The sequence below is a fragment of the Silurus aristotelis genome (genome assembly GCF_946808225.1).
Source record: "Silurus aristotelis genome assembly, chromosome: 9".
In the NCBI taxonomy this organism is placed as follows: domain Eukaryota; kingdom Metazoa; phylum Chordata; class Actinopteri; order Siluriformes; family Siluridae; genus Silurus; species Silurus aristotelis.
In genome coordinates, this window is record NC_139582.1 from 28,013,373 (window position 1) to 28,026,277 (window position 12,905).

A 12,905-nucleotide genomic window follows, 5' to 3' on the forward strand; every position below is an offset into this window, starting at 1 on the left:
TCTACAATCTATCAAATAAAAGAGAAGAGACTCCTCAGCCTCGCATGTCGCTGTAGTTCTTAAAAATCCATCATCCGAACTGCATCATAGTGCAGCTCGCAAGAGTTTTGCTTTGAGTGGCGAGACGGTAAGGTGGGTTCCTAAGTTTAATTTTTAGCCAAGATTTTTCAAACCAAACATCTAAAACATCGGTCGGGTTTGAAGGCTGATGTCGCAACGTTCTCCAGAATGGCAGGAAATATCACAGTAGCAGCAATCTTCATGTTACTGACAGGTAAACTGATATATTTCTGCAATGTTTTATGTGGTGTTGCAGGACTGACAGCACATAGTGCAACCTTTCAATGTTTTAAGAGCTTGTGATATGAGTTGGATACTGGGGTGTGTGTGTGTGTGTGTGTGTATGTATGTACGTATGTATGTAAAATATATGTATATATTATATATACACACAATGTGTCATAATTCCAGTTTAAGATTTAATAATATTTAAGTGCATGGCTTAAACTATCTACCTGATCAGTTCCTTGTGTGGTTTTCACAATACCCATAGTGCACAAATGACCGATTTTATGATATTTATGAATAATATACAGTTCTGTGTGTAAATCAAGTGTTTAGATTTGTGTGTGTGTGTGTGTTGCAGGAGTTCAGGCTCAGCACAGTGTAACACTCTCCTCTCAGAATCTCTGTGCTGTTACTGGATCTATAGTAAAAATTCCCTGTCGATTTTTAAAACCCAATGCCAAACAGAAAGAGTGGTTTCGAGTCCAGAGCTCTGAAAGAGAACCTCTAGTCTTGAACAAAGATCCACAATATTCAAGACGAGTGTCTGTAAGTACCCAGGAGTCTAACTGTGAGCTCACAATGAGCAATGTGAGTGTGAATGACTCTGGAGTTTATAACTTCAGATTTAAACCACAAAAAAGTGTCTGGATATCAGCCCCATCTGGGGTCTATCTGACCGTTACAGGTAACACACAAACGCACACAAAATTGTATATGAATCACATATTTCAGGTATGCTGTACTTAAGAGAATTTTGCTGCATGGTGTGAACTGTGTAGACTTGCAGGTGAAAGTGGATCCAGACTTTTTAGAACATACAGAAGTGGAAGTGATCTGTAACTCCGCCTGCACTCTCAGCACATCCCGTTTTATCTGGTACAGAGATGACCAATTACTAAAAAAAACACACAGTGCTTCCATTTTGCTTGACCCCATACGTCCATCTAATGAAGGCAGCTACTCCTGTCAAGTGAATGAGAGTTCACACCGATCTCCTTCGACGTGTAAGTTAGATTCAGTCTGTCCCTCGGCAGCAAATGCACTAAAATGTAAAATCTCTTTATAAGACACTAAATAAATCGAGCTTACGGGATACTATATGATCTGGGAACATTTGCTGTTATTTGCCAGATCAGTGGTCGTGATAATCGAATCAATAATATAAAAACACTGTAGTTATTTTAGTCTTTTCAGAGTTTATATTATCTAAGAAAATTTCTCTTACATTCTCAAAGATTTAGTGAATATACATAAGCAATGATGAATCTTTATATAGATACAAGTCTGTATTTCTATTCACAAATAATTAGATCATCAAACTAATTTAAATATAATGACAAGATGCTAATGGTAAAATTGCCAACATACCATACTGTGCATGTGGTGCATCTGGGATCCAGACTACTACCTCCATCATGTGGCACTTGTCCTGGAAATGCTGAGGTTCTCCACACCACCAGTAGATGCAGGAATCCCTCATGCACCAGTTGTATAGATACCAGTTTAAAGGGAATTGGCCCCATGACCTTGGAGCAGGGACTGTGTCCTGCTGTGTGTATGTGAATGGGTGACTGGGTTTGCAGTGCTGCCTAGGGGTTTAGCCATCCTGTTGCAAACTTTTGCCAGCTTCAGGTCAGAGTACAGAATCTGTTGGGTCATGAGTTGAGCTCTAAATCCGGACAACGCCATGCTTCAGCCCCATGCTCAAGCAGCTTGATGAAAGCCTTGTGTCATCATGTGGACTCATCTCGCTGAGCGTGGTATGGGGCATGGCTGCAGGGACTGCAGCTGGAGTTCTCTCTTGCTTGACCAAGCAACAGAACACCTGTTGGTCCTCTACCTGGGCGTAGAGCAGGGCCAGAAAGCGATGTTCCTTCTCGGTCCACAGCTCTATGAGGGCAGATGTTGATTCTTGTGGATATCAGCAGGGGACTTGTCTCTCATCTCTCCTCTTTTATTCCCTTCTGCCGTTTACTCAAACAGAGAACCCAAATTACGTTACAGGTGTGTGATCATTTACCACTTAATTTCCCCAGCTCCACTCTCTATTCACACACAGGAAATTGTCGGGAAGTTGTAACTCGGTGGTTAGGATGTTAAAATTCCACTCAGAAGGTCTTGAGTTCAATCCCTGCATCATAGCTGCCATTTAAATTCTTCTGTGTTTCAGGTGTACTGGGAAAAGGGTGTTGGGGTGTGACTTACACTCGTGAGCATGTGTGTGCTCTGAAAGGCACATCGATTGAGCTCTCCTGCGCTTATAAACATCCTGCAGGCCACACAGTGACAAAATCTGGGTGGTTCATTAAAAAGCAGGCTGATGATGAGCCTGTGGATATGAGAGGGAATGAGAAGTATCAGGGCAAAGTCCAGTACACACAGAACTCCCAGAATAACTGTGGTCTTATCATCTCTAACCTGAGAGAGACAGACGCTCAAACATACAGATTCAGATTCTACACTGACCAAGGTGATTACACCGGTGAACCTGGAGTCTCTGTTTCTGTCACAGGTAATGGAACATTTCTTTTAAATGTTTTATTAACTACATTTATGCAGAGGAAGCAGATGAAAATAATGAACTGAGTTTAATATTCGCAGGTCTGAAGGTTACTGTACCCGACTCGGGGAGTGGACAAATAAACCTGAGCTGCATCACCACCTGCACTCTGTCTAACAACCCCAGTTACATCTGGTACAAGAACGGACAGCGTGTGTCTGACTGTACATCTGCCTCCTGCTCTGTAGCTGAGGTCAGTGGTGTGGACAGGTACAGCTGTGCTGTTGAAGGCCATGAGAGTCGCCGATCTCCGGTGTGTGAGTGTGAATCTTACTCTCCTCCAGCTTAATCAGATGTTATTTATTCTCTTAGATTCTCCTAAAAAAAAGCAGACCATTGGGTTTTTTAAATTTTATTTGAATTATTAGGGGATTTTGACATTGTGCACTACTGTGAAAATAATTATTTAGTCGATCAACAAAAAGCCTACACTTGTAGTAATCATAAAAGATTGAAATTAAAGCACTTACAAACCAATTTGTTAGAAAGGGGCACAGGATTTTTAAACCCAGGCTTTTATCACAACAATACAGTAAAACCCTGTTGGACGAGCGTAATTCCTTCTTGAAAATTGCTCGTAGGTCCATTTGCTCGTACGTTCGAACTAATTTTCCACATAAGAATGAATGTAAAAGTGATTTAATCCGTTCCCAGATCTCATTCGATCGCTTATTTCTGCACTTAAAAAGTATTTTATAGCCTATTTTAATAAACAAATACACCGCAAATTACCGTAATGGAGACATAATTTAACACTTACCCATGTGGTTGTGGTTGATTGTGATTGTGAGACGCGCACCACGCTCGCACTATTTCCTTCTTGGTTTCAATGGGGTTTTTAGTTTAAAAAAATATAACACAAAAAAAGGTACGTTTTTGCTGCACTGAACAACGAGAGCGACGGAGCGATACGTCATCAACTTAGCGACTGATGCTACCCTCCGCTGAAAGCGGGGAACCGGCAGCGTGGGTTTGCTCATGCCTTCGAAATTTGCTCGCAAAATAATACTATGAGTTGCTCGTACAATAGGGTTTTACTGTATTGTCTTATCCAAACTTTAAAAGAAAGTACCGAAAGGTACAAAAATTCTCATGTTGCTCATGATTTGTTTGTGAAGATTCCGAAGAAAAGACAATGTTAAAGCTCATCATAGTGGGACTGATTGTCTTTCTGGCAGTAACAGTAATCGTCTCAGGAGCTCTGTGCATGTGGTACGTAATTTTCCGAATAATATGTTTTTAACATAATTGGACTCTTCCAATATGCATCTGGACTCTTCCAGTATGCATCTAGTGTGAACGTGCTGTTGCCGTTTTTCAGGACGAGGAAGACGAGCTCAGCTAATGTCCATAGCAGCCCTGCGAAGAGTGAACACGTGAGTGCGGTTCAAAAGAGCGAATGTTTGATCATATGGCGTGTTCAAATATAAACCTGGATTGTGTTCTCCTTTTCAGCGTCAGTCTGCATTATACCTCGCAGGAAGAGTCACACCAGACGCTCAGGATACCATTCACTATGCCAGTGTTGATTTTAAACGATCACACATTCAAGAAGGGTCTCTTCCTCCAGACACCACAGATGAAGATCATGTTCAGTACGCTACTGTGAAAAAATGCACGGGGGTTAAAAGGATGTTCAGTATGAGCAGAAGGTGAAGTCTAGGGATTTGTACTGGACAGTTTTTATTACTACAAGCAGCATTTCTCAGGTACAAGGAAACAGACTTCTATGTAATGACCATTTACAGTATTATAGTGTTTACCAAATACACCATCCTACTATACTTTGTTTCATAATCTCCACAAAAATATATATTTTTTACCATAAAAATAATACAATTACTGTTTTTTTATACTGTACTTCTAGACTAAAATATTTGTCATTAACTAAACATAGTATGATTTCAAAACCTTTTCTAAGAGTTTTTTTTCGAAATCAAAGTGTAAAAAATTGCTTGTATATCCGCTATAATTTGCTAAAAACATTTTACTGCAATAAAAAAAAATTAATTCTAGCAGTTCTGAATGCAGTAATTAACTTTTTATGTTTTGACAAAAGAAAACAGCACAAGTGAACTGGGAATGAACATGTTTTACGTAAATATTCTTTTTTTTGCCTGAAATGACAAAGAAAAAAGCAATTACTAAAGCATTTTTAAAGCAGGTTATATGAATATGGAAACATTTTGCTGTACAATTCTGAGTTACTGAGTGATGCATTAAGAACAGGGTAAGTTAGCAACAACTGTTTATCATCTTCAAGGTCAAACCAGTAAAAAAATATAACTTTTAATAAAAACCTCCAAAATAAATGTAGACGTAACGTATCACGTAACGTCAGTTTTTCATGATCCAAAGTCCATGTATCTTTGTATCAGGAAAAAATTCATTGGTTAAAATAGGAAATGTAAAAAGTTCTCTCATGGAAAGTTTTGGCTGGACATGGAATTAGCTAAAATGCAACATTCCGTACTGTCTGATACTGTAGATTTACAGCCATTCTGTGAAAAATACATCATATTGTTCAATGTAAATACAGTATATACAATTATAATATACCACTATATTATATAGTCTGCTTTTCTTACCCTGGCCTTCAGTGGTCTTCCACATGATAAATGATGCCATGAATATAGAAACTATCAATATTATACAGAAACAAAGTATAGCTGTAACAGTTTCATCTGCAATTTCCCCACCTCTCCACCGGAGGGGACAATCACCTGAATACTGAGTACTTCCTGATTTTAAAATGTTAAACCATGTCCACACTAACATCATTGCGAAGTATTCAAATTTTTTGCGTACCAAGCCGGCCTCTGTTCATTGATCAGCCTTGTAGCGACCTTGATCCTATTCTTTTCAGACCAAGTCAGTCTTGTTGTAGTTGCTTTGCTAACATTCTAGTGTGCATCAGATTTTGCTGCTTTCCACTAAAACAAAAAATTTGAAGGATTGAAATGATGATTCACCACAGCCAGTATCCTGCAACACCTAGACATCAGCGTCCCTTTTGTAGTGGAGGTGGCCACCTCCAGTTGTGCAATTGGGGGCGTACTCTCTCAACGTCCTAGTAACTCAGGCGAATAGTTAGGACGTGAGAGAGGGCTCATGTGTGCCTCAGGTAGACAGAGGAGCTTCGGGTTGAAGACATCCCCATCCCCTCTAACAACAAAGTCAGATGGTATGGCTCTCCACACAAAATATCAAGCTACCATGCTAAGCCTCTGAATCATCTGGCAATTTAAAATAGTTTGTCAAGTCAACCCAGTCACTTCTTTTTTTGTCGACTGTTCCCATTAGGGGTCACCACAGCGAATTTTCTGACCCTATACTACCCTGTCCTCTACATCTGCCACTTTCAAATTAACTACCTGCATGTCTTTTCTCACCACATCCATAAACCTCCTCTTTTTCTTCTGCTTGGTGGCTCCATCCTCAGCATTCTTCTACCAATGGTGAAGTTCTCCGCCAGATGAACACCAAGGAATTTAGTGCTCTCGACGATCTCTACAGAGGATCCATCGATAATCAGTGGAGAATGGCTGCTCTGTGCTCTCCTCAAGTCAACAACCATCTCTCCAGTTTTGTCAATGTTCAGAGACAGGTTGTTGGTACTACACCAGGCTACACCTTCTCTCTGTATGCTGACTTGTTGTTATTTCTGAGGTTTATCATTGGCAAATTTAATGATGTGATTCGAGCTGTGCATTGCTACACTGTTGTGAGTCAGCAGAGTGAACAGCAGTGGGCTGAGCACACAGCCCTGAGGGGCCCCAGTGCTTAGTGTGGTGGTGCTGGAGATGCTGTTCCCGATCTGGACTGATTGAGGTTTCCCAGTCAGGAAGTCCAGGATCCAATTGCAGAGGGAGGTGTTCAGGCCCAGCTTTTCAATCAAGTGCTAAGGGGTGATGTACATGTGTCCTTATTGTCCAGGTGGGCGAGGGGCCAGATGGAGGGTTGTGCCGATATGCTCGTCCCTGGAACTGTTTGGACCTATACGCAAACTGCATGGGGTACAGTAAGGGTGGTGGCTGGGTCTTTATGTGCCTCATGACCAGCCTCTCGGAGCACTTCGACAGTCATTGAGGCAGGAGACTCTAGACTTTTTTGCCACTGGGACAATGGTCGTAGTCTTGAGGCTTGTAGGAACAATTGCACTGCTCATGGTTGAAGATGCCCATGAAGACATCAGCTAACTGTTCTGCAAATTCCCTGAGCACTCTGCCTGCACTATGTTGTCTGGTCCAGCGGAATTCCATGGGTTAACTCTGCATAGAGTTTTCTACACATAGACAGAGTACCTGGTCATTGGGAGGAGGGGTGGTCTTCCTTGCCGCCATGTAGTTCTGCACTTCAAACTGGGCATAAGATTTTCATCTGGGAGAAAGGCCTCTCAGATGGCTTGGGACAGTTTGGCCCTTGCTGTTCTTAAGGCCTTCTTGTCCCCTGCGCTGAAAGCCAGGTCATCCACAGGTTCTGGTTGGAGCATGTAGTGATGGTTTTGGAGATGGTCATGTCATCAACGCACTTGCTGATGTATCTGGTCACTGATGATGTGTACTCCTCGAAGTTGATGAGATCGTCGTCGGTTCAGAACCGGTTTAGAGCGTCTGATGAGTGGTCTGTATGCTCGAATTAGCATAACAGAGATGTGGTCTGAGTAGCCGAGATGGGGGATGTTTGTGTAAACAAGAGCCAACGTGTTTTTCCCTTTCGTTGCAAAGTCCACATGTTGATGGCGTTTAGGGAACGCTGATTTGAGATTTGCATGGTTGAAATCTCCGGCGATAATAAAGTCTGTCGGGGTGAGCAATCTGCAGGTTGCTAATAGCCCCATAAAGCTCACACAGTGCCTCCTTAGCATTAGCACTGGAAGGAATGTACATTCCAACAATGAAAGCAGTGGTTAATAAAAAGGCCTGCATATTAGTCACGTACTCCACTAGCGATTATCAATAGCTGGAGACGAGCACAGAGTTCTTGCACCATTCTGTGTTAATATAAACACACAAGCCATCACCACGGGTCTTACCACACAGAGCTGCGTTTCTGTTTGCACGAAACACGGTTAGCCCATCTGGCTGAATGGTGGTGTCCGGGACTCTGTCGCTGAGCAACGGTTCCGTGAAAACAAAGATGCAACAGTCTCTAAATTCTCTCTATATTTGTGACCATCTCTAAATTGCTACTGCACACTTCACTGCTGTCACAATGTCCCGCACCACCCTCAAATACTTTTTTGACACACCTGACTTCCTCATACAATACCACAACTCCTCTCTGCACCCTGTCGTACACTGTCTCTAGATCCACAAACACAGTGTAGACCTTCTCTAGATTTTTCTATCTACATTCTCAAAGCAAATATCGCATCTGTAGTGCTCTTCCTTGACACAAAACCATTTTGGATTTGATTGCTTCGCTGACTGTCTCTTTTGTATATTGGATTTTCCTGCCTGTTACTACTCTGCTTTTGGATTAGATTTTCGGATATGTCTATTAGTTTTCAATGTAACTCCAATAAAACTGGATTCCAAATCATCTGCCTCTGCCTCCTCGTCACAATAACAGAGGATTGCGGGTAGGTATCTCATGCAGCAAGTGAATTCCATTACTTATGTGAGAAACCTGATTAACACAATTCAGTCTCTGGTCTGTTTTGAAAATTACCTTGTAAATATATCTGCAACCAAATTAAATGCTTTCTCCTGTGTCAGCCATTGTGGATTGAAAAATACTGCCATTGAGTCTAAAAGAATATATTTTTATATAGCTTGGGCAGTTGGCTAAAGATGCGTTCTCTGACCATCCAACCAAAGAACATGAACATGCCACTTTTATTGTATGCCTGCTAGATGGCCCCGGTTTTGCCAACTCGAAATCTGATTGGTTGAAGCAACAGTATCTTTGTATTACAGTGGTTACTCAGATCTCGCTTCTAAGACCCCCTGGAGTTCCGAAAATCCGGAAAAATTTTGGACGCACCCCTGCAGCCCCTATGGTACCTTTAGTGAATTCATCTAGATATTACACCAGTAAGTTTGTTCCTTTTTGAAGCATACTCAACAGAAAATATGAAGTAATGGGCATAAATGCTTTATTTATCAATTGAAATAAATAATACAATAGTGTTTTAAAGACTTTTATGAAATTTGTTAGTGAAAACAGTTTAAAATGGTATTCCTAACATTCCTGAACATCCGGTCCCACTGCAGATTCCTGCGAATTTTTAATAATCTGCAACTTGCTGTTAGTTATGTTACAAATTAGAACCCGCAAATTTTCAGAGCCCAGATTTCCAAACCGCGAATTATAGGGGGTTGACAGTACTGCAAAATCAGAGTTATGGTTGTGTGTAGAATTCAGAAAATTATAATTCGGGTTAGATTTAGGAAAAGAGAAACAATAATATGCTAGTTAATTCCATAATTTACCTTCTAAATATCTTTACTGCACTTCAACCTTTGCCCACTAGATGTCACTCGGGTACACTGCTGAAACGCTTAGTGTAATTAACCTGAGAGTTTTCAATATAGACGCTATAATGTATTACAGTGAGCTCATTTATATTAAACCTTTGACCAGAATCGAAAATTCAACCACATATAGTGTATTTTACACAAATCTTTTATCATATGTTACAACTCCTCACCATTGTTTGAATATATGGTCAATCAAAGTGAGCTCATAACATACATGTACATGTTTTATACCCATTACACAAAGACGAGCACCATTGCTGTGGCTGTTGATGTTCCATGAAAAGCTTTTAAAAATCCTTTAAATAAAGTATAACCAATAAGTAATGTAAAAATGACTTACATACATTTATTTTGGCATACTATAATAACTATGTGTTTGTCGTACCAGAAAATAAATAAATTAGAGTAACCTTAAATCTAATTGTTAAACAGCATAAAATAAAAAAGCATTTTAATTAAAACAATGATTACACTAGTGAACATAATAGGCAGCAAGTAAAAAAATAACAATTACATATTAATCAAAGCTTATGATGAATATAAAACAATTTTAAATAAAGATCCTATCAAAAGATTGTTTTAGGTTGAAGAGCATAGACTATTATAAAAGCATTTAAATACACTTCTGAAGCAATGATACTGTTACAACATCTCTTTAGATTTCCCAGGAAAAGAAACTAATGATGGGTTACATGGTTAAGTGGGGCGTTTCTGGACCTTGCTGTAAATCTGAGATGGATCATCAGCCGCTTCATCTGCTACAAGTCTGTGGAATGAAAAGAGGTGATCTTAAATCAGGAATACTGTATTGAGTCTTCATTTCTAAACAGTTACTTAATGAACTAATGACAATTAGTGTGGTACTGATAATACTTTGCTCCCTGGGTGGCAGCAGCGCTCCTTCTTATGTTCACAGCAGCATACTGGACATCATCTTCCTCATTGGTGTCTGGACAAGGTTTGGGTGCCTGGGAGTGTTTAAAGAAAACACTGGCATACTGAACATTATCCTGATCGTCTGAGGGAACACTTTCAACGAGGTCTGAGGCAAAGTGATGCTGAAATTGAGAACAAAATAAGTTAATGTAATAATGTCACATGATCACACAGTTGCTCCTTTCAGCCTTACTAACCTGTCCGTTCTCACCACTGCCACTGTGGCCATTAGCTGAACTTGACTTTCTTTTCCTGAGAAACCACAAGCACATGTTCATGATGGAAGCAAATTACTATTTTTTTTTTTATTATGTTTACAACAAACACAGTACATTTTACATACCACACACACAGAGCTCCTGAGAGGAGTGTTACTACCAGGAACGCAGTCAGTCCCATTATGATGTGCTTTAACACTGTGTGATCCTCTGAACCTTCACAAATAAATCATAAGCAAAATGTGGTTGAGTTGGTTTGCCTCTGTAAGTAAAATGCTGAGTTGCTATTTGAATTTGATCCAAATAGACTTGTCTGTGTGTGTGCACTGTTATTAACATATTGTTCTGATGTGGTTCTCTTGTAGCTGGAGAACATTATAACTGTCAGAACATTAAAGGCCACCTGAACAAACCTGGTTTGAATGTCACAGTTTCTTCAGGAGAGCAGAGTTCCTCAGATCCTCTCACAGCACAGGAGTAGTTTCCTGCATCTTCACTGGAGCTCAGGTAGAGCTTGTTGTGTTTGGTGGGTTTGTTTGTAACAGGCTGTCTGTTCTTGTACCACATGTAAGTGGGATTGTTAGACAGGGTGCAGGAGGTGATGCAGCTCAGCGTTACTGTAGTCTGTTCTTCTGAATCCACTGCAGACTGACTCACTCGTACCTGCAGAACTGAATGTGAACAAAACATGCAGAAAAGTGATGTAATAGATTTACATTGATCCAGAAAGACCAGAACTAGAGACAGTTTAGTGTAGGTCATTACCTGTGACTTTCAGAATCACTCCAGGTCTACCAGAGAAACCATTACCATCATTAGTAATGAATCTAAGGCAATATTCTCTAGAGTCATCTTTTGTCAGCTGGTTTATTTTCAAAGTTAGATTATTCTTACTGTATTCAACTCGATTAGCAACATGTGTTACAGTCTTCAGATCAATACTTGTACGAGGCTGAAAATAATGCCAGAAAACTTTATTAACACTCAGATCACTGGGATGTGAGTAAATTCCAGCAAATTCCACTGAAGATCCTTCCATAGCACACACTCTTTTATCTGTGTAGGTCACATTCCAACAATTTCTTCCAACACCTGCAACAGTAACATCTGATTAGAAGATATTATTTGAAATTGATTACAAAGTTATTTTGGTGAGATCAGTGTTTCAGTCCTGATGACAGACTCTTTAAAAAAAACACAACATTGTTAAACATTACCTGCTTACTGATGATTGTGTCTTTTGATGGATAAAAATGTAAAGCATATAAAGTCTGAATTTGCAGTGATGGATCATAACTTATTTTTTCTTTATTATAATTTTTTAACATGCAGCAATTTTACTTATAATTTTCTATTTAGATAAAGCCATTTTATTTTTCATAATATCATAGCATAATTTTTCTTCTTAATCCAGTTTGATGTACAACTGATCCATTACACTGAATAAGCAACTCATTCTATGACATCATCTGGTGACTTATTCTGAGTATTTGAACAACTTCTATCTCAACACTGAAATTATGAGTTCCATTATATGATGAGGCCAAATGAATACTCACATGACAAGAATGAAAGAAAAAGGGTTTTAAATGCAACCACATAAATTATTGCAACTGGTGTCAAAATGCATTAACATGCTGCACCTTCTTTATCTGTATAAGTTTATTTAGTCTTTTAATTGTATAAATCCTGAAGTGTGGACTGCACCCATTTAGCTCTTTTTTTTTTGGTTTTCACACATATTTGCTGCTGTGCTGTGTGTGACTGAGAGCTGTTGTACTCAGTATTCTTTTAAATTGTGTATACAATGTCTTTTTTGTGTGTTTTTCAGGATTAACACAGTGTAAATCTCTACTCCCAGAGTTTTATTTAAAATAGCGAGAAACCAAAAAGCCCGCAAGAGTCCGTGGTTGTGCCCAAGTTTAGGAACGACCGGCCTCTGCTGGTGATGATTGGAAATGCATCAATCACAGTGTGACTGTGGGGGTCATTCTAGGTCACGTGTCTTTCGTGCTTCGTGTAAGAATTCACTTTCTAGCACGTTTCTAGCTGATATGGACATAATTTTTTCCCCTACTGAAGCAATATAGACTATACATTGTCATGCTATCTATTGGATTTAAAAATATAGTGCTAAATATAAACTTTATAACCAAATTAACAGTGGAAGTGAGAGACAAAGTACTAAACAGAAAGAACAGTTGACTTTGATTGTATTTGTAGGCTACAATTGCCAGCACAAACACCAGCACAATCTATTTGAAAACTAAAAAAATGAAGTATGAAGTAGGCTTTTATTAAACATCAGTTTCTGCAAGTCAGGTGTTTCATCTTATAGACTTCCATCTTTGTGTGACTGTGACATAAAATTCTGGCTTCTGTGATTGATTAGAGTGTATCTGCGAGTCCAGCATCCGA

At 39.6% G+C, this 12,905-nt stretch overlaps 2 protein-coding genes across 3 annotated transcripts; one reads left to right on the forward strand and one right to left on the reverse strand.

Annotated features, from left to right (window-relative positions):
• The first annotated feature begins 82 nt into the window (after positions 1–82).
• Positions 83–4,929, forward strand: LOC310731695 (sialoadhesin-like). 2 transcript variants are annotated; one of them, XM_083551487.1, is made up of 8 exons: positions 83–274; positions 647–973; positions 1,068–1,292; positions 2,459–2,800; positions 2,890–3,105; positions 3,967–4,060; positions 4,170–4,224; positions 4,304–4,653. In XM_083551487.1, exons 1-8 carry the CDS (start codon positions 229–231, stop codon positions 4,502–4,504), a joined length of 1,506 nt encoding a protein of 501 aa, XP_083407613.1. In that variant the 5' UTR covers positions 83–228; the 3' UTR covers positions 4,505–4,653. The 2 variants fall into 2 exon arrangements, with proteins under 2 accessions (XP_083407613.1, XP_083407614.1); XM_083551488.1 differs by lacking the exon at positions 1,068–1,292 and having other exon boundaries at positions 4,304–4,929.
• A 5,100-nt stretch (positions 4,930–10,029) lies between these two features.
• On the reverse strand, positions 10,030–11,788 carry LOC310730694 (uncharacterized protein; the record flags this gene model as incomplete). The annotated part of the gene is made up of 6 exons (XM_083549754.1): positions 11,253–11,788; positions 10,901–11,158; positions 10,613–10,703; positions 10,467–10,521; positions 10,207–10,391; positions 10,030–10,099 (listed from the first exon to the last, which is right to left on the reverse strand). Exons 1-6 carry the CDS (start codon positions 11,524–11,526, stop codon positions 10,030–10,032), a joined length of 933 nt encoding a protein of 310 aa, XP_083405880.1. The 5' UTR covers positions 11,527–11,788.
• Positions 11,789–12,905: the final 1,117 nt, after the last annotated feature.

Excerpts from the sequence above, each read along its gene's own strand:
- LOC310731695 (XM_083551487.1), top strand. The coding sequence starts at position 229 with ATGGCAGGAAATATCACAGTAGCAGCAATCTTCATGTTACTGACAG. Across the intron at positions 1,293-2,458 it reads ACACCGATCTCCTTCGACGT|GTGTACTGGGAAAAGGGTGT; the intron begins GTAAGTTAGATT and ends TCTGTGTTTCAG. Across the intron at positions 4,225-4,303 it reads GCCCTGCGAAGAGTGAACAC|CGTCAGTCTGCATTATACCT; the intron begins GTGAGTGCGGTT and ends TCTCCTTTTCAG.